Source organism: Tachysurus fulvidraco, chromosome 24 (genome assembly GCF_022655615.1).
Source record: "Tachysurus fulvidraco isolate hzauxx_2018 chromosome 24, HZAU_PFXX_2.0, whole genome shotgun sequence".
NCBI lineage: Eukaryota > Metazoa > Chordata > Actinopteri > Siluriformes > Bagridae > Tachysurus > Tachysurus fulvidraco.
In genome coordinates, this window is record NC_062541.1 from 3,072,772 (window position 1) to 3,094,081 (window position 21,310).

Sequence of the window (21,310 nt, forward strand, 5' to 3'; positions counted from 1 at the left end):
TCAGACATTTGATTGTGTTTTTTGTGGTAAAAGCTGTTTTCATTCTCTGACTACTTGGATTTTTTTGTATCAGCAATGTGAGCACCTGTAAGCTGTATAACCATTCTGAACTCTTTAAAAGGTGGAGACTTTAGTTTTGGAGACACTCTGACACCTTGTTCTTACCTTCTCTTTTCTGTCCCGTTTTCCCTCTCTGCAGCGTTAAGTCGTTCCATGATGCCTTTTGGCTTGATGAGGAGGGAGCTGGCATGTGAGGGTTACCCCATCGAGCTGCGCTGCCCGGGTAGCGACGTCATCATGATCGAGACGGCCAATTACGGACGCACCGACGACAAGATCTGCGACGCCGACCCTTTCCAGATGGAGAACGTTCAGTGCTACCTGCCTGATGCCTTCAAGATCATGTCACAGAGGTATGCGAGAGTGTTTGAGGGAGAATATGCTGGTTTAGGGCAAACCATCAAACCCTTTCGAGAGCCAGGACGTATTACCAGTCGATTGTGTTTGTCTTAAACAAAGACACACAAAATAAGACAGTAGAAAGTAGTTCTTTAACCAAGACACCTCCAGGGTTCTTTCATACCGTACCTACCTTGTTTGGTGTGGATGCATTAATATTTCTCTTAGGAGAGAGTTAACTGTGTCCATAAGTGCATGAGCTCAGAGATGCTCACAATTGGTCAGTGTGGCTCTGAATGACAGGCGATAACTGTGGCATCGTCACTATTCAGCATTGTGACCTGGAAATAAATCTCAGTCCACCAAAAATAAATCGTACTTCAGTCAGGACCACTTCGTAAATGAAGGTTAGCGAGCATACAGTTAGTGTTGGTGGGATGGTTCTGTTCTGGGAGAATTTTCCCACGTGCCTGTCCGTGTGCATGCACGGACGGGGCGGTGAGGCAGCGCTGGGGAATGAATAGACACCCCCCCCCCCCCCATTACAGCTCAGAATCAGAACCGAAATTGCGCGAGGTGCGATTTTTTACATGAAGAATCTAATCGGCGCTGGCGACAGGTTCTGGCTGGAGGAGTCGGGGACGGAGGAGGGTGTCGGATCGCAGCAGCGGCGACGCGTAGGTGCGCTCGAAGGCGAGGACTTAAAGGAGGGAAATTACGGAAGTCGTGCTGGATTGGTGCGCCTTGTGGACAGCTGATTAGCAGCTGATGCAGCTTACCGCGTGGCCTGCCTGAACTAACACCATGCTCGATTTCTCAGTCGTCATCCAGGTGACCTGCGAGAACATAGAAGTGCTGGAGCACGCTTTAAATCATCGAGCTTCTGACAGGCTCTCGGTCCAACTTCAAATCCTTAGACTGCTCACTTGTACACTGCCTCGGTTGTAAGTCACTCTGGGTAAAAGCTTCGGCAAACCGAGCGAGCGCGAAACGCTGTTATGAGGCTCGGTCCCAAAACGACGTGAATAACGTCAGCTAAATCCACCACATTATTCTCGACGTGTCTTTGAATCTTTTGAACATATTGTGGAAGCTGTCACCGCCCGAGCCACTCCTCCCGCCCGAATCGTGCCGTTTTCAACACTACCAGTGCACAGAATGACGCATGTGACAGGACATGAGTTTTTGTGGCGATGCCAAAAATAAAGTCCTCCTCTGGTTTAGTGCCTTTATTCCACAGCACATGTACATCAATATGTTTATTTCCCTTTCAGGGGCTTAAATACCTTATAAGGAAAGTTTGATGGCCTTGGCTCTGTCCGTAAAAATAGCTCCATGAGAAAAGCAGGAGCCTAAATTATTAGTATTGACTTTTATTTTTAATATAAATGCCTTCAGAGTTCAGCTTTATAAGTGCTAGTGGAATTATGAGTCACATTGAAGATACGATTAAGAACGGTTTTATTCTGTGTTATAATTATAGATCTTCTCTATTCTCATTGTACAAGAGGACAGAAAATATCCATCAAGTTCCAGTTAAAGAACACAGAGACTCGCACACAGACTTGAAAATGGTTTGAAACTTAATAAACTAAATGAAAAAGATTTTTTTTTAAAAAGTGTATTTTTATTGCATTGGAAATATTCAATTTATATTTTATTAATAAAATATCCATCCATCTATTTATTCATTCCATCCACCCATCAATTTATCTATTTATCCTTCCATCCAGTCATGCATCCATCGATTTTAATCATTCCATCCATCCATCCATCCATCCATCCATCCATCTACTCATCCAATTCTATCCCACCCATCTGTCCAGCCACCTGTCCATCAATTTATCCTATCCTATCCATCCATACATACATACATACATACATACATACAAGCATCTATCCATCCATCCATCTATACATCCATCCATCCATCCATTTACTGTATCCGCCCATCCATTCATCCATCCATCGATTTTCTTCATCCCATCCATCCATCTATCTATCCATATATCTACTCATCCAATTCTATCCCATCAACCTGTCCATCAATCCATTTATCCTATTAATCCATTCATACATACATACAAGCGTCCATCCATCCATCCATTCATACATCTATATATACATACATACATACATACATACATACATACATACATACATACATACATACATACATACATACAATTTCCCATGGGCTGAATGTTAGTATTTTTCTCAGTGAAACAAAGCTCCTTTATCAGTAATATATTTCTCAGGCATGGTCGCAGGTTTATTACTGAAACCGTCTCAGTATGAATGTGAACACAGTTACTCTTTAATTATCTTTGGCCTCAAACAGAAACCTTTATAAGTTTAGCCTTATTGAGGGCAAATCTTATGTTGTGTCAGATTGTGAGGTCAAAAACAATGTATATTTCAAGAATGTTTCTATTAATCATTTATTTATTAAGAACCTAAGGTACTTAAGAGGGAACACTGTGGCTTAATGGCTAAGGTTTAGGGTCCGGTTCCCATCACCACCCTGTGTGTGGAGTTTGTAGGTTCTGCCCATGTGCTAAAGGCTGATTAACGTCACTATATTTTTTTGTAGTGTGTTTGTGTGAGTGTGTGTTTGTGTTTGTGAGTCCTGCAATGAGTTGCCACCTTGTCCAGGTTGTCCCCTACCTTGTACCTTGTGTCCCCAGGGACAGTGTGCTCAAAAGTCCCAGCTTGCTTTGCAGCTACACAGCACTGTTTAGTCGAAGGCTTGGCTTAGTTATTAGCGACGGGGATGGAGACATTAGCGTGAAAGTCGAAGTTTCGGAAGCCGAAGTGTTTAAGCAGAGTGTACAGACGCATCGCTCCCTTCAAGTAGAGATGAAGTGAGGGCTGAATTCCACTTCAATGCTTTCAGCAGGTATTCAGATTGAATCTCGCATGAGGTCGGGTCTGTTTATACTCAGCACTGTTTTTACTCCGTGGAGTTAAAGCTGCTGAGGATTCAGGAGTCAGACAAACTCTACAGTCATCCTGGGTCACATCTTAAACGGCTTAAAGACAAATATGAAAAGTAAACGAGTCATCTGTGTGTGTGTGTGTGTGTGTGTGTGTGTGTGTGTGTGTGTGTGTGTGTGTGTGTGTGTGTGTGTGTGTGTGTGTGTGAGAGAGAAAATAATGAGAGGATTTATCTTGAGGGTAATTAAAAACTAAAAACAGAATTTAAAGGAAGCTAGCAGCGCTGTTATACTCATAGAGAGAGCAACAGAGAGAGAGAGAGAGAGAGAGAGAGAGAGAGAGAGAGAGAGAGAGAGAGAGAGAGAGAGAGAGAAAGAAAGAGAGAGAGAGAGAGAGAGAGAGAGAGAGAGAGAGAGAGAGAGAGAGAGAGAGATTTAGAGTACACCGATGTGAGGATGGCTAGAAAAGAGCACAGGTCAAATTTTAATTTAGCGAGAGAAAAAGAGCAAGAGAGAGAGAGAGAGAGAGAGAGAGAGAGAGAGAGAGAGAGAGAGAGAGAGAGAGACAGACAGACAGACAGACAGACAGACAGACAGACAGACAGACAGAGAATTACAGACAATTCTAGAAAGGTACAAAGAAGGACAGAGAGAATGAGGGAGAGAGATAAAGACAGACAGACAGACAGACAGACAGACAGACAGACAGACAGACAGACAGACAGACAGACAGACAGACAGACAGACAGACAGACAGATACAGGCGAATAAAAAGAGAGGATTAGGAAGATGAAGAGCAGATAGAAAGCATCACAGCTTCACTGAGAGAAATACAGATGGTTGTGTGTGTGTGTGTGTGTGTGTGTGTGTGTGTGTGTGTGTGTGTGTGTGTGTGTGTGTGTGTGTGAATATATTTAAATGGTGCGTGTGCATGTAATATTGATAAACTGCTGTGAGGCGCCGTTCATCACGCTGCGTTGCTGTGTGCTCGTCAGCTGCCGTACACACACACGCCTGTCTGTTTTCTTCCTAATGTCGCAGTCACGTGATCACGTCTAGTGGGAAATTATTCCATCTCTCTGCTCCAGCCCAGAGGGACGATCCTCTCCATTCTGTCCTCATGTACACATTATTAACTACATAACTCTCTCTTTTTCTCATTCTCTCTCTCTCTCTCTCTCTCTCTCTCTCTGTCTCTCTTTATCAATTCACTTCTAATTCAGCAGCTTTTATTGGCGTGAACGTTAAAAATGACTCCGCCACTAAAGCACATAGACACATAACAACACTTATTTCACTGCACACACGCACACACACACACACACACACACACACACACGCACACAGTACGATGGAGAGAGTGTGTAAGACAGTTTATCTCTGGCTTCACAATTTGTGGAAAGATAGAAAAAAGTGTGAAAAGAAAAGACGTCCAATCAGCAGGGAGACGGAGAGATTTTATCCTTTGATGTTCATATTTTTTTATCTTCAGCACGTGTTTCCGATTTCCTCACGTTCATGAAACAGAAACTCTTTTCAGTGTTCAGTCATGAACTCTTTCTTACTTTCTCTTTCTCCTATTGTCTCTCTTTTTATCACTGTCGCTCATGGTCATTCTTTCCATCTCGCTCATTGTCTCTGTTTTTGTCTCTCTTTCTATCACTGCCTCTCTTTTACTGTCTTTCTCTCACAATCTCTCTCTCTTTCTTTCTCTGTGTATGCTGGGAGTGTGTGGGTGTGTGAAGGTGAAGACGGTGAGATGGCGACAGTTTGGGAAACCTGCTGTTTTCTTTTTGTCTATCTCTTCTTTTTTTCAGTTAAAAAACATTACTCGTTAAGTGAGTAAATAGTAGCTGGAAAGAGCGTAGCATTGTTGGCGGTCAGGATGGCGTCCCATCCACAGGAGGGTGTCTCCGCCCTCTCACGCCAGGTTCAGGTACACACCTGTCGCCATGATGGTGGAGGATGTACTGGTAGCGGTAGGAGAGCACATTGGGTACGAGAATATATGTCCAGCGTCCAGGATGAATAAAGCTGTGGTGGTTCCCGTAAAAGAAGAAAACCTTTTACGAGTTTGGTAATTAAAATGATCCCATTAGGGGAGCCTGTGCCTGTCTCAGGCAGCATCGGGCATCGAGGCAGGATACACCCTGGACGGAGTGCCAACCCATCACAGGGCACACACACTCTCATTCACTCACACACACACTCACACACTACGGACAATTTTCCAGAGATGCCAATCAACCTACCATGCATGTCTTTGGACCGGGGGAGGAAACCGAAGTACCCGGAGGAAACCCCCGAGGCACGGGGAGAACATGCAAACTCCACACACACAAGGTGGAGGTGGGAATCGAACCCCCAACCCTGGAGGTGTGAGGCGAACGTGCTAACCAGTAAAGCCAACATGCCCCCCTAAACAGGTGCAAATGTTTGTAAATGAACCTGAGCTGGATGTGTCTTTTCATATGTGGCATGAAGGTAAATCCTACATGATCTATGCCAGTACAGGTAGCATGAGTTGGCCGCTTGCCAACACAAAGCCCGTACCAGTGGAGCTATGGGCAGTAATGAACCCAGCTCAAGTACAGCTCCTGAGATCAATCCATCTATCACAGGTGAAGGATAGTGTCACACAGGGACTTTTTACACCCGGTCACGTGGTCATGTGTTGTCTCTGATCCGATAGCTATCTGATTTGTTAAAACTGTCCCATTTACATCAGGCCACATAAACGCGTCTCGCGAATCAGATATCGATCCCATCTTTCTACTCCCGCCCAAAATGCTAATATATTTTATTTAGTTTCCGGGGTAATTGAAATGGAACACGTTTTGTTGTATGCGGTTTTTAGAATGCAATCAAAAAGAAGACGAAAAAACTCGTTACGACGTTTATGCTACAAAAAACCAACCCTGCGTGTCGTCCATGTTATTTGTTTCTGGCACGATGCACGACTCGCGAGTCACCTGCGAGTGCCGTACTTCCGTTTGGGAGGAGTTTAGCGCTGACGTATGTGGCTTGAACAACCACATTCATTTACACCTGTCCAGTTACATTTGAAACGCGTCCCAGACCACCTCCTGAAGGGGTTTGTACCATCGGGTTTATATCTGTCTCCAAAACGTTTCGGAGGGCATTTAGACCTGGTCTTTTTACCGTCGGATAGCTATCGGATCACAGAAAACACAGGAAGTGACCAGGTGTATCTTGCTATATCCTTGCACAATGATTTGATCTCCCCTTCAGCCACAGCTCGCAACCTTGGGGTAACCATGGACAACCGACTGTCCTTTTCCTCTAATGTTGCTAATGTGACTCGCTCATGTCGGTTTCTTCTGTACAACATTAGAAGGATTCGGACATTTTTGTCCACACAGGCTGCTCAGGTACTTGTTCAGTCTCTTGTCATTTCTAGACTGGATTACTGCAATGCACTGCTGGCAGGTCTACCTATGAACGCAATCCGTCCTCTGCAAATGATCCAAAATGCAGCTGCCCGGCTTGTTTTCAACCTGCCTAAGTTCTCCATACCCAACCGCTGCTGCGATCCCTCCTTTGGCTTCCGGTAGCTGCACGCATCCGATTCAAAACACTGATGCTGGCCTACAAAGCCAAAAACAGACCATCTCCCTCTTACCTTAAAGCCCTCATCATTCCTCACACTGCACCCCGCAACCTCCGATCTACCAGCACTGCTCGACTGGTTCCACCATCTCTCAGGGTAAGAGGCAAGTATACTGCAAGACTCTTCTCTGTTCTGGCACCAAGGTGGTGGAATGAACTTCCCCTAGAGGTCCGGACAGCCGAGTCACTGGCTATTTTCAAGCGGCGGTTGAAGACCTACTTATTCAGGAAACACTTCAACTAGCACTTCTTTCCTTATCTTACAACCTTTGTCACTTTTTCATTGGAACTTTGAACAAATGTTTTAAACTCATGGTACCTTAAGTATGTAACCTAGTGAACCAGCATTAATGTATTCAGTGTTAGAGATTTAAGCACTTATGTACAGTACGTCGCTCTGGATAAGGGCGTCTGCCAAATGCCGTAAATGTAAATATGTAAAAAGCCCCTTAGAGAAGAACACTGGTGAATGTGACTTATGAATGATGAAGGTACAATAATTAAAGAAATGGTAACTGAGGACAATGTTAATGCTGGTGAAAAGACTATAGGAATTAAAGGTGAATAGAAATGCCAGCAACCGAAAATGATGTAGAACAGGTCGATATAGAACAAACAAAGTCAACTGTAGATTGTTCTGAAGCCTGTAACGACGGAGACGTTAACGACGACGATGACGACAACGATGGCTTTTTCAGAAATTTCTGAATCTGATTGTTTAATGGATGATTTGTGCACATTGCAGGAGAGTAATGAATTTCTAGATGTAACATTAGGTAAGACTATAGAGGTACAGTAAGAGACTGTAGAAAAGTTCATGGCATCAGTAATCGTGCTTCAACGTACGCCAAGTTATGAGGCTTTGAGTAAAAAAAAACGTTCAAAGAAAGATGTTAACGAAATTGCGACGTAATAAAACACCAGTTACAAAGAAATGAATAAATTACACTGGGTGGCTTTCTTTTTTCTGTAGTTTCTCTTCTCGTCTTTGTTCATTACTCCTTTCTTTTCTCTATGGAGTGCTGTCTTAATGTAAATTGAGCTAGAGATTTTTAAAATTAACTAAAATGTTAGAATGTTTCGCTTTTACAAGAAACACATAGAGACGGAGAGAAGGAGATGGCGTGGGGAAAGTGGTGGGAAGGATAAATGTTGTATGGTAACAGAACAAATACCTGTGCAGGTGAAGCTTTATTATTTTTAAAAAGTCTGAATAGAAATATTATATAATATAAAAGAAATTAAGAAAGGTAGGATTTTGTTTTAATAAATGTCTGTGCTGCAAATAAAGGTCCGTAAAAAGTAGAAGGTTTCATGAAGCTTGAAAATGGAAAGTGGGGCCAGATTAAATCGATGATATGTAAGCAAATATATATCAATGGACCAGTAGAATAATGAATGTTTCCATTATGTCGTGGTTTTTCAGACCATCACATGGTCACCATTGTATATAACGTGAAACAAAGGTTTAAGATGTTTAAAACAACGATTTTGGAGGTCTTAGCCAGTGGTGGGATGTAGGCAAAGTCTTTTTTAGCCTTTATTATCGGCACATATACATTATAGCAGAGTGGTATTCTTTTTTTCCACATACCCCAACTGAGGAGGTTGGGGTCAGAGTGCAGGGGCAGATATGATACAGCACCCCAGGAGCAGTGATGGTTGAGGGGCCTTGCTCAAGGGCCCAGCAGTGGCAGCTTGGCTGCACTGGGCCTTGAACCCCGATCCTCCGATCAACAACCCAGAGCCTTAACCAGTTAAGCCACCACTGCCCCTAAAACGCCTCGCCTCACCTCACCTCACCTCACCTCACCTCACCTCACCTCACCTCACCTCACCTCACCTCACCTCACCTCACCTCACCTCACCTCACCTCACCTCACCTCACCTCACACCTCGTACAGTATAACACAAAAAGAATGAAGAAAACTAGAAAGAATGAAGAAAACAAAGAACTTGAATCTGTATTGATGAAGCAGGAAAAAGGAGCTTTAAAAAGATCTTGCTCAATTAAAGACATGGATGCCACTAGAGCATTCTTCTTTTTCCTGGAAGAAAGGACTGTTCCCCAACAGCAGATGCATCATTTCTGTCAGATGTAAAAGAAACGAAGGAAATAGCAGTAGATTTCTTTACCGAATTATTGTCTCAGGCGGGAAGGAAGGAGACAGACACGTACGCAGGATAGCTTCAGAAGAATGGGGTTTAATAAATAATATACTGTACATGAAACAGAAAGGCAGACGAAAACTAAACAAGACAAAGAACGATGAAATGAAGACTTTACACGATTATACAATAACACTGAAGGGACGATGACGATGATTCCGCGCTGCCATCGGCAACATCACAAAAACATGGCCAAAAGTCCAGACAATTATACAGTGCTGAACAATGTGATCCCAAAAAGCACAGCAGAACTGCTTCAGAATCTACAGCGACGGGGACTTGAGCAAAAAGTGGCACTAGATGGCGACATCACCAATGGAACAGCTAGCTACTGGACGGTCACCTGGCATAGACAGGCTACCTGCAGAGTTTTATAAACCCTTTTAGGGAACTGTAGGAAAGGACTACCATGACGTTTTAGCAGAATGTGTAAAGAACAGGACTCTTCCAATCAGCTGTCGGCGATTCCGCAATTCTTTCCCTGCTGCCAAAAAAGGCAATCTGGGACTGTTGAAAAACTGGAGGCCAGTCTCTCTGCTCTGTGTGGACTATAAGATTCTATCGAAATGCCTGGCAAACAGATTGAAAGATCATTTAGCTTCACTTATTCAGAAAGACCAAACATATTGCATTCCAAAAAGGTCAATTACGAACAGTCTTTTTTTAATACGCGATGTCACAGATTTTAGTCGTATAAATGATTCTAGCTTGAGTGTTCTCTCATTAGACCAAGAGAAAATGTTTGACAGGGTAGACCATAGCTTTCTCTGTAATGTATTGGAAAGGTTTGGCTGTATAATAGTATATCAGTAATGGTCAAAGTTGGTGGAGGTCTAAATGTTCTTATACAGGTCTCAAGAGGGATCAGGCAGGGAGAACCTGCTTTAAAACCTCTTCTGTGCAAATTTAGGACATCTTCATGGAGTCATAATGCAAGATGCTAGACACAAGGCTAAAGTGGGGGAAGTCATGGGGGAAGTCGTGGTCTAATGGTTAGAGAGTCTGACTCCTAACCCTAAGGTTGTGGGTCCGAGTCTCGGGCCGGTCACGACCGAGGTGCCCTTGAGCAAGGCACCGAACCCCCCCAACTGCTCCCCGGCTTGCCCAATGCTCCAGGTGTGTGTTCATAGTGTGTGTGTTCACTGCTGTGTATGTGCACTTTAGATGGGTTAAACGCAGAGAACAAATTCTGAGTATAGGTCACCGTACTTCGCCGTATGTCACGACACTTTCACTAGAGTATACCTTTCAGCATATGCTGATGAGGTAACGATATGTATTTCGGTGCAGAATGATGCTACAATTGGAAATAAAATGCATGGAACAGTATGAAAAAGCCTCCCCAGCCAAAGACATAAGGGATTATCATTGGGCAATTGAATGAAACTGGCCCCCTAAAGCATCCCAGTGGCCTGAGATGGAGAAGGGAGGGATTGAAAGTGGTGCTGGTGTTTTTTAGGGAATGAACAATTTCAAGCCAAAAATTGGGAGGGCTTGTTAGAAAAAGGTGTTAGCCCGATTGTCTAAACGGAAATGGCTATTAACACACAGAGTTCTGGTGGTGAACAACCTGGCTGCCTCAAAGTGATAGTCATGGAACCACCTGATGGGCTCATGAGCTAAATATAGAAAACAATCGTGGACTTCATTTGGAGTAGACAGCACAGGATCTGGGCCTCGATGCGGTCTCTGCCAATTGAAGAAGGGGGGTCAAGGCTTAGCGGACATTAAGAGCCGCATCCGAGCCTTCAGATTACAAGCAGCTCAGAGACTGCTTTACCACAAAGATCTGGCTTGGACCAAAACTCTGTCTGTTGTAGTCTCTTTTTCTCTTGTTGTCTCTTTTCTATCTCTCTCTCTCTCTCTCTCTCTCTCTCTCTCTCTCTCTCTCTCTCTCTCTCTCTCTCTCTCTTCTTCTCACTGTCTTCATCTTATTGTCTAATTCTTTCACTGTTTCTCTCCATCTCTTGCTGTCTCGCGTTCTCTCACAGTCTCTCTTTCTTTCTGTCATTCTTTTGTTCTCTCTCTCTTTCTCTCTCACTCTCTTCTTCTGTTTTCTATGCAATCTTTTTTGTCTTTCCCTGTGCCTTTCTTTCTGTCTTTGTCTGTCTCTATGTCTCTTGGTTGTCGCTTGGTTGTACAGTCTCTTGATTTCGGTGACTTGTTTCTCTTGTTGTGGTTTAAGGAGTGATGATGAGGAGGATGATGATGCTGTGGTTGGAGAACAGGTTGATAATGGAAACATCACTTTCACCTTCCCGTGTGAATAAGAGCCCCAGAGGCTCGCGTGAAAGTGTCAAGTCTAACTGACATTGATAGAGATGATATTTTTGTTTGGTTTCGGCTGCAGTTTGTCCTTTTCCCCAAAATAACAACCTCAGGGATGCAGCTGTTTGGATCTAATGATGCGTCAGAACACAAGCCTACACTTTTTGATTGGGGTAATGATTAATCTGAAGTGATTTCTGCAACTTGCGAGCTTCCATCGTTAAGAATGTTCTTTTGGATTTGGAGGAACTTAGCAGTAGCAATAGCATGGCTGTGTCTGATGTGCTTGTGTCAGTGTCTGTGCCATTGTTTATGTCTGCTGTGTCTGTGGCTGCTGTCTGTGTGTATGTCAGTGTCTGCTGTGCCAATGTCTGCTGTCTGTGTCTGTATTATTGTCTGCTGTGCAAGGGTCTGTGTCGACTGTGTCTGTGTCAGTGTCTCAGAGAGTGTTTGTCTGCTGTCTGCGTCTGTATTATTGTCTGCCGTGCAAGGGTCTGTGTCGACTGTGTCGGTGTCAGTGTCTCAGAGAGTGTTTGTCTGCTGTCTGCGTCTGTATTATTGTCTGCCGTGCAAGGGTCTGTGTCGACTGTGTCGGTGTCAGTGTCTCTGAGAGTGTTTGTCTGCTGTCTGTATTATTGTCTGCTGTGCCAGTGTCTCTGTGAGTGTTTATGTCTGCTGTCTGCGTCTGTCTTATTGTGTGCTGTGCCAATGTCTGTGTCGACTGTGCCGGTGTCAGTGTCTCTGAGAGTGTTTGTCTGCTGTCTGCGTCTGTATTATTGTATGCTGTGCCAGTGTCTGTGTTGACTGTGTCTGTGCCAGTGTCTCTGAGTGTGTTTATGTGTCTGCTGTGCCAGAACCTGTGTCTGTTGTTTCTGCTGACTGGGCTGGCTTTGTATGTCAGTATCTCTGAGAGCCTCTATGTCTGCTGTGTCTGTCAGTAATTGTGTGTTTCAGAGTTTGCTGTGCCTATGTCGGCTGCCTGTGTCTGTTTTCTGTGTCAGTGTTTGTGAGAGTGTCTATGTCTGCTGTGCCTGTGTCAGTGTCTGTGCCCCCTTTGCTTGTGACTGTGTTGGTATCAGTGTCTGCTGTGTCTCTGTCAGTGTCTGTAAGAGTGTTTATGTCTGCTATGTCAGTGTCTGTCAGTAACTGTGTGTGTCAGTTTGCTGTGCCTATGTCAGCTGCCTGTGTCTGTTGTCGGTGTCAGTGTTTGTGAGAGAGTCTGTGTCCCCTTTGCCTGTGTCTGTGTTGATATCAGTGTCTGCTGTGTCTGTCAGTGTCTGTAAAAGTGTCTATGTTTGCTGTGTCAGTGTCAGTGACTATGTCCACAAGTATCTGTGTCAGCGACTGTGAAAGTGTCTGCTGTGTCTGTGCCAGTGTCTGTCTGCTGTATCAGTTTCTGTGTCAGCTGTGTAAGTGTTTTAATGTCTGTGTCATTGTCTGTGTCTGCTGTGCAAGTGTCTGTATTGTGTAAGTGTTTTAATGTCTGTGTCATTGTCTGTGTCTGCTGTCCAAGTGTCTGTATTGTGTTTGTTTGTGTCTGACGTATCAGGATCTGTGCCTGTGTCAGTGTATGCGTCAGTGACTAAATCTTTCCCAGTTGATTGCAAATGATATCAAATGGACATAATCTGATGCCACTAGGTTTAGCAAAATTGAGTGTGTGTGTGTGTGTGTGTGTGTGTGTGTGTGTGTGTGTGTGTGTGTGTGTGTGTGTGTGTGTGTGTGTGTGTGTGTGTGTTGTTTTATTTCTGTGCCACAAACTCACTTGTAGTCTGATTGTTCTTGCCTTGTTTCCACTGCTCAAGTTTATGGTTATTGTTTTCATGGTCTTGATGCTGGTTTGTTCCAATTATGCTTTTCACAATAAATTTCCTCGGCTTGGATCTGCCCTCGCCTCCAGTACAGTATGTTATAAACAGTCACTTTTTTTTTTCTTTTCTTTTCGTCTTAATATTGACAATTTCAGGGGAAAAATACAGCTTGTCATTTTTTACTGACTGTTAGCAAACTCATAAACATTCAATAATAATCTCCTTACAGAAAACATCACCATATCCTGATTATGTTGTAATGACTAAACAGCACATTTGGTCCTGGTACCGAGCATAGAATCTTTTAACGTTAATGTTCACGGTGAATGTGCTTTAGCCGTCCACAGGAAAAGGAATGAATATTGTTTCTCTTCGAGAAGCACACGGTGTCGTTGTTAATGAAGTTGAGAGGGCCATATGGTGGGAAGGACAGCGTGTACTCGGTCTCCGTACAAATTCGAGTGCAAGAGTGGCAATTTAATTTTCTCTTGCAAGACGACACGCTTTTCTTCATACAGAAGAGATAATGAAGGGTCGTCTCAGTATTAGTCACAGCCACATCAAAAGAGTGAGAGTTTATTTTATAAATGCACTAAATGTAGCTCTTGAGAAGGATGTTTCTCTTTTAAAATATATTAGAAGAGTGTGGTGGGGGGGGCATGGTGGCTTAGTGGGTAGCATGTTCGCCTCACACGTCGGGGTTCGATTCCCGCCTCCGCCTTGTGTGTGGAGTTTGCATGTTCTCCTCGTGCCTCGGGGGTTTCCTCCGGGTACTCCGGTTTCCTCCCCCGGTCCAAAGACATGCATGGTAGGTTGATTGGTCATAGTGTGTGTGTATGTGTGTGTGTGTGTGTGTGTGTGTGTGTGTGTGTGTGTGCGTGTGCGTGTGCGCGTGTGTGCGTGTGTGCGTGTGGGTGTGTGTGTGCACCCTGCAATGGGTTGGCACTCCGTCCAGGGTGTATCCTGCCTCGATGCCCGATGACGCCTGGGATAGGCACAGGCTCCCTGTGACCCGAGGTAGCTTGGATAAGCGGTAGAAAATGAGTGAGTGAGTGAGTGAGAGAGAGAGAGAGAGAGAGAGAGAGAGAGAGAGAGAGAGTGTGTGTGTGTGTGTTTGTGAAGGGGTGGCTTAGTGATTAAAACTTCTGCCTCACATCTGCTAGGGTTAGGGGTTCCTTTCCAATCCCCACCCTGGTTGTGTGTAGTTCGCCTGTCCCTGTGTTTCAGGGGATTCCTCTGGGTTCTCCAGTTTCCTCCACAGTCTGTCAGCCTTGTAGGCATTTCTAAATTGTTTGTAGTGTGTGGTTGTGCCCTGTGATGGCTTGGCACCTCATTCACGGTGTCCTCTGCCTTGTACCCGAAGTCTCCAGGGATAGATTCAAGGCTTCCTGTGACCATGAGTAGGACAAACGGTAGAGAAAATGAATGGATGGAAGGATATTGCAGTAAATGGTGTCTTGAGGGAGGCTGTCAGTGTGTTGTCCCAGGGATGGGCACAGAACACTACTGTGTTTCACTGAAGGTCATACTACTAAGGAAGTCCTCTGTCGCTACTTCCTTTTTGAACACCAGATCAGTAAATAACTTACTTTTCTAACTTTCAGAGGGAGTTTTGGAATTGTACCGAAGGTGATTTTTTTTTTACAAGGTTACTTATTGTTGAAACTACTAATGTGCTCTTTTAACAGCTTGTTTGGGTTTAATCCAGTGAATGTAATTATATCAAAACGTTTTACTCATATTTTTTAAGAATTCTGTTCAGTTATTTGCCACGGAAAGGACAAAAGAACCAGTCTTACAGTATTCCTGAGAAATCAATAACCGTCAGCGTGTTCCTGTATGTGATATACTGGTTTCCTGTAAGGTCCCCAGTATGACTCTTGGTTTGATTTCCTTTGACCAAGTGAAGACATTTAATCATTTTAACCACAAGTATCTTTGTAATGTAATCAAAACTTGTACTGGTATCAGATACGTTTCTATTTAAAGTCAGATGCCGTATCTTGTAAAGTTGCATTCTAGTGGTATCTTGTGTACTGTATGCTCGGGGTAGGAGGTGGGTTGAGCTACGCGATTTCGGGTTTCAATAGATGTCAGGCAAAAAAAACTCTTATCACGTCGACTGTACAGTTCTCATACGTTTGACGGTTTCCTCCTCCTAACTCACCTGAGGTAAATAACCGGCTAATTAACACGTCTGAAGTAGGTGTGGTAGTGGAGCAAAGCCACCAAAATGTCCACGGAAGTGGGACATGACCAGGATTGATAAATGCGGATGTAAAGAGGGACGGCTTAAAGCTCCAAGGACCAGGTGCTAATCTGAGCTCAGGCTAATGTCTGTGTCACTTGTACTCAATGCACCTGTGTTAGTTTCCTCCAAGTTTTCTACCTCATTTTAAAATCTTGCCCATGCTACCTACCCTAGGTGACCCCTTAATGCGACCGCTTATTTTCTGCTGCAATGCAATAGACTGATTTCTCATCCAGGGCTTATTCTTACTTCCTACCCAGTGATCCCAGGATAGGCTTCAGGATATGGCCATGATATAGTGCTTACTGAAGATGGACAAATAAACATTCTAGAAAGATCTTTGTTTGTTTTTCTTTCATAAGAAGCCAATGTGTCTGTAATGATTCAGCAGTCAGAACTTAAAGTTTTTTTTATGAGGCCCTTAACAAGACATCATAGGAAAGTAACTGGGACAAAAAAGCAGGACTGGGGACAAGTGACATTTCCACAATCACCAGGGAATTTGTTTTGGGATCACATAGGATCAGAAGTGATGGGTCTCTTCCTTTCTTCTTCCCTGAATGTTCTTACTAATGTAGAATGAAGGATAACCCATGACTGGCTGGTGATGTGGTAAGGGACATGCAGAGATGATTTGCCCTCCCCAGTAAGAAGCCAATATCGTTCTCTTAAGCCCTATTCGGACGGGATTAGTTCTACGTGGGGACGTGGGGGTAAAGTAATTATTACCAGAGCTTCTCTGTGATTTTAGTCCCATCCAAATGCGCCATCTCGGTAATCATTACGGACAATGTCAGTAAAGATTCCGATGACTTTTACTTTCTGTAAAAAGGTCCGGAAAAATTACCTCAGGTAATACTGATCCCGTCCGAATAGACCCGCTGTAAATATGTACGGTAAAATAACAGGAAGCAACGTCACACGCACATGACGACAAGGAGGTTACTGTGGTGCATAAAGCGAGTTCTGCTAGTTTTACTGAGATGTCTTGTCCCGTGCGAATTGGCCAATTAATATTACAGACATCCTGAGGTGAAATTGCATTACTCCACGTCCCCACGTAAAACTAATCCCGTCCGAATAGGGCTTTAGCCCACAAAATTGCTATGGCATCTGTGGCATTATCAAGAATCAAACTCATAATTTCCAGACCTCAGGAGAACTCTTAGGGGATCTATTCTCTTGCTCCACTTGCTAGCAGATATTGGCTTTCTTTTTGGATCAATATTTTTTAAAACAAAATCATCAGGAGCATATCATTGTCAGAGTTGAGAAGTTTTGGTTAACTTGGTTTCCTCTAACCTCAGGGATCTATTCATTGTGTTACAAACACCTACATAACTGTGGCAAGAAGTACAGAGATCGTTGGTGATTTTCTTTCGGTCTGGTCAACAGCTTCAATCAGCTATCCTATACTTGTACAGGAAGTGAGTCAGAGCCCGAGGGGCATCACAGACCTCCCGGTTGACTGGACCCTGCCAGTATACTTTAAGTAAGTCTAGTGGAATGGGACGCAATAAATACTCATTTCTCCTGAAACTTTAGTAGGGTACGCTCAGTGCCGGAAGCGTCTAAGCTGTTTTCAATCTCACAGATGTCTGACACATCTGTTGGGACTTGGCTGTGGGGGGTAGCCATTGTTTTGTAATCAAAAGTTGTGAACACCGTCAGAGGGATAGAATTTCTTGAGGTACTCTTCAGTTTAGTGAAGTAGGTTATGGTGAATTTACTACACAGAGGCCTGAATTTGTCAGGTACTAAATAACAAGTACTAATTTGCATTTAAGGGGATTTACTGGGATCACTGGGAAACTTGAAGATGATTTGGTAGCTGGATTTTTGATATGGAAGGCATCCTAAAGTTTCAACACGGTGGAGGAGAGAATTGTTTCTGTACTTAATGACAGGTTTTGTTGTTGCTAATTGTTAACACCCGCTGTTTTGTTCATATTCATTTGCGTTGATTTAACAGCCATTCTATGAACGTATGATCCTGATGTTCGTTCATTCATCCATTCATTTTCTACCGCTTATCCGAACTTCTCGGGTCACGGGGAGCCTGTGCCTATCTCAGGCGTCATCGGGCATCGAGGCAGGATACACCCTGGACGGAGTGCCAACTCATCACAGGGCACATTCACTCACACACTATGGACAAATTTCCAGAGATGCCAATCAACCTACCATGCATGTCTTTGGACCGGGGGAGGAAACCGGAGTACCCGGAGGTAACCCCCGAGGCACGGGGAGAACATGCAAACTCCACACACACAAGGCGGAGGCGGGAATCGAACCCCGACCCTGGAGGTGTGAGGCGAACGTGCTAACCACTAAGCCACCGTGCCCTCCCCATGTTCAGTTTCTGTAAATGAATTCTACTTGCATTGACTCTATCCTGTGTTTAATATTTTAAGATGTAACGGCCACAAATTTTATATTTATTACATATTCATTACAACCCGTGTTAATCCACTCGTGTGAAAGGCCTAGCTCTGTGTTATCCTTCCTAACAATTCAGTTTACAACGTTATTGCCTTGCCTTTTGTCTTAGCGTTGTGGTGGAGTGGAATGAGGATGTTAAGTGCTTTTTTGTCCTTTACCCACACAAAAAACCTGGGCCATTCAGAAAGAAAGCCTAGTATACAGTCTGTGTGAAGGTGTGCTGCTCGTATCTTTTGGCTGGGTTTCCATGAGCCAGGTGGTCCGAGTCTTTTGGCACGGACGCCTTCCCCCAAAGGCTGTTGGCAGACCCCAGAACAAGTGTCCGATTGATAAACAGACAGCTGACTCCTAGCGAAGGAATGCGCATGGGACGATAGGCACAGACTCATCAAGTGCGCCTCGATTCTGTCCTTTTATGTCTCGAGAGCGAGTCCATATATCTCGCGCCTGTCCGCAATGCACACGAGACGACTAAGTAGGTTTATTATTTGAGCTTTTCAACGTTTGGCTAAAACGCTCAGTAAGGCTGCCACATTCCTTGGCATCTCTGCTCCAGTGTATTTATTTTTATTTTTTTTTTTGTTTTGGTTGATGTCGTTTTTATCTTATTATGCCTTTTGGGTCGCCCATCCGGCCGTCCATCTGTCCGTGCATCTGTCTGTCTTATTAGATCTCAATAAGAATCTTGGATTTGTGTGTGAATTATTAGCGTAACCAGCAGGATTACAGTATGATTAGGTTTTGGAATTGATCCAAACAGGGTCAATGTCACAGCAAGACCAAATGTTTAAGCGTATTCTCTATATTTCTGCCCTAATTTACAGTTCCCTTCTCTCCTCTCTTGCGTTGTTCACTAGTTACCTGTTCACTCTTTAAATTCGGAGTTTTATCAACATTCCAACACGAACATGCACGTAATTCTAAAAAATCTTTCGCGTTGTGCTCACAGTAGCATTTCTAGTAAACATTTCCTCTTCAAAATGATTCGATTTAACAAATTAAGACACGCTTTTCCGCTCCAGTCAAAGTAAAATACCTGATATATATATAAAAAGATTTTTCAACAAAGAAATCTTTTCAGGTTTGTCCAATTTGCAGTGGATTAAAAATAAGATGGACAGTTTTAATGTAGACAGGAAACTAAAGCTGATGAGACATTGACACAGATATTAATCCACTTTCCCCATTCACAGTCACACTGCATCTTTCTATCAGGGAATTTAATGGGAGGTTAAAGGAAAGGGGCGGGGCTTCCCATAGGTGGAAACCAACTGTCAATCATTCCACATTTTTCATATATATATCATATATATCATATCATATCATATATATATTGGAAATATTTGCTCATTATTTCTCTCTCTCTCTCTCTCTCTCTCTCTCTCTCTCTCTCTCTCTCTCTCTCTCTCTCTCTCTCAGGTGTAATAACCGTACGCAGTGTGTGGTGGTCGCCGGCTCAGACGTGTTTCCTGATCCTTGTCCGGGAACTTACAAGTACCTGGAGATTCAGTATGAGTGTGTGCCATACAGTGAGTACACTCAGTATGCACTCTCACAAACACCCACACACATACACACACAAGCACACACACGTACACACACAGCATCATTCCCACCCCTCTCCCCGTCACCGACACCCCCACCCCACGCCCCTCTCCCATATCCTACTCAGACCCCACCTAACACCTAAGGAAGTACCATTCACTTACACTCCCTCTCCCACACACACACACACACACACACACACACACACACACACACACACGCACACACACACACGCACACACACACACACCTGCCCGCACACAGATGCACACACTCAAACACACTTGCACACGATCACAAGTGCACTTGCTCACTCTGACGCACTCGCACTCAGACACACACTCAGACGGACGGACGGACACTTTCTTCTCTTCTTGCTCTTTCTCTCTCTCTGCCTTACACTCGCACACACACACACACACACACACACACACACACACACACACACACACACACTCACTTGCACACGCACTCACATGCATTCACACCGCTAAACCCTTTTTCTCCATCAACAGTGCGATGCTCCAGAAACTGAGGGGAGATTTTCACATTGGCGAAATGCTCCAAACACACACACACACACACACACACACACACACACACACACACACACACACACACACACACACACACACACACACACACACACGTTCATTAAACTAAACTGACAGGATTTCTGAGAGGATTTTATTTTAATTCAACACTGCTAACACTAGATGATTTCTGAGAGGAACTTTAGCACATTTGCATTAAGCGTCAATAATCTTTCTCTGCTAACGCTAGCTAACTAACTAATATGATCTAACCTGACAGGATTTATTTAAAACATTTATATAATCTAAGTAATTTAACATAATCTGACTGGATTTTATATATATATATATATATATATATATATATATATATATATATATATATATATATATATATATATATATTCCTTGACACGCTTGAAAAATGTGTCAATCCACAAGAAAAAGCTCGCGTACTAGCACAGTGAAAGCACAGTACATCATAAACATTCACATCAAAACTCTCACGACTGAAGGACAACATGGAGACGCGTATTGAACAGTTTATTCACCCAGGAGGCAATTTTCAAAAATGGCGATTCCACAGAGATGGAAAAAGAAATACAAGGAAAATATATCTTTTAAAAAGCATACATTTATGCACACACAGATATATATATAAAAAAAAACACAGGCACACACACACACACACACACACATTGTGAATATAATTAGGTAACTGTAAAAATGTCATGTTAGCTTTTGCTAGCAATTATGAACCTTATCAATTCTGTGTGTGTGTATATATATATATATATATATATATATATATATATATATATATATATATATATATATATATATATATTTTTTTTAATCCACTCACAAATGCTGTCAGCTTATGAGTTTAACTAGATTTTATTCAATCCTGTCAGATTAGCTCACGTTAGTTAGCTGGTTAGCATTAGGAGTAACAATGATTAATCAAAATGTACTAAAGTTCCTGTCAGAAATTGTGAGATTTGCTCAAGTTAGCAGGCTGGTGTTAGCAGTGTTAATTTAAAAATGAAACCTGACACAAAAAAAAGTTCACCTTTTGTTATTCACGGCCCGATGATGAGGTGAAACTACTGGGCTGCTGGATACAGAACAGCGCTAATCACAGGCTAAAATGGTCATTAAATGAAAATGGCTTTTATAGAATATTTGTATGCACATATGACACACACACACACACACACACACACACACACACACACACACACACACACACACACACACACACACACACACTGTGGGGCGTGGCTAATGTGAAAAGCTCCTGTCAGGTTGTATCCCTTCCCCCTC

The 21,310-nt window shown here is 43.3% G+C and overlaps 1 protein-coding gene across 3 annotated transcripts in view; it reads left to right on the forward strand.

The window, feature by feature from the left end:
- adgrl1a (adhesion G protein-coupled receptor L1a) overlaps nucleotides 1–21,310 on the forward strand; it is a 212,872-nt gene that overhangs the window by 111,036 nt on the left and 80,526 nt on the right. For all 3 annotated transcript variants that reach the window (XM_027176519.2, XM_027176515.2, XM_027176518.2), the window contains exons 3-4: nucleotides 200–413; nucleotides 19,326–19,435. In XM_027176519.2, coding sequence (XP_027032320.1) covers nucleotides 200–413; nucleotides 19,326–19,435 — 324 coding nt within the window. The remainder of the gene's footprint in view (nucleotides 1–199; nucleotides 414–19,325; nucleotides 19,436–21,310) is intronic.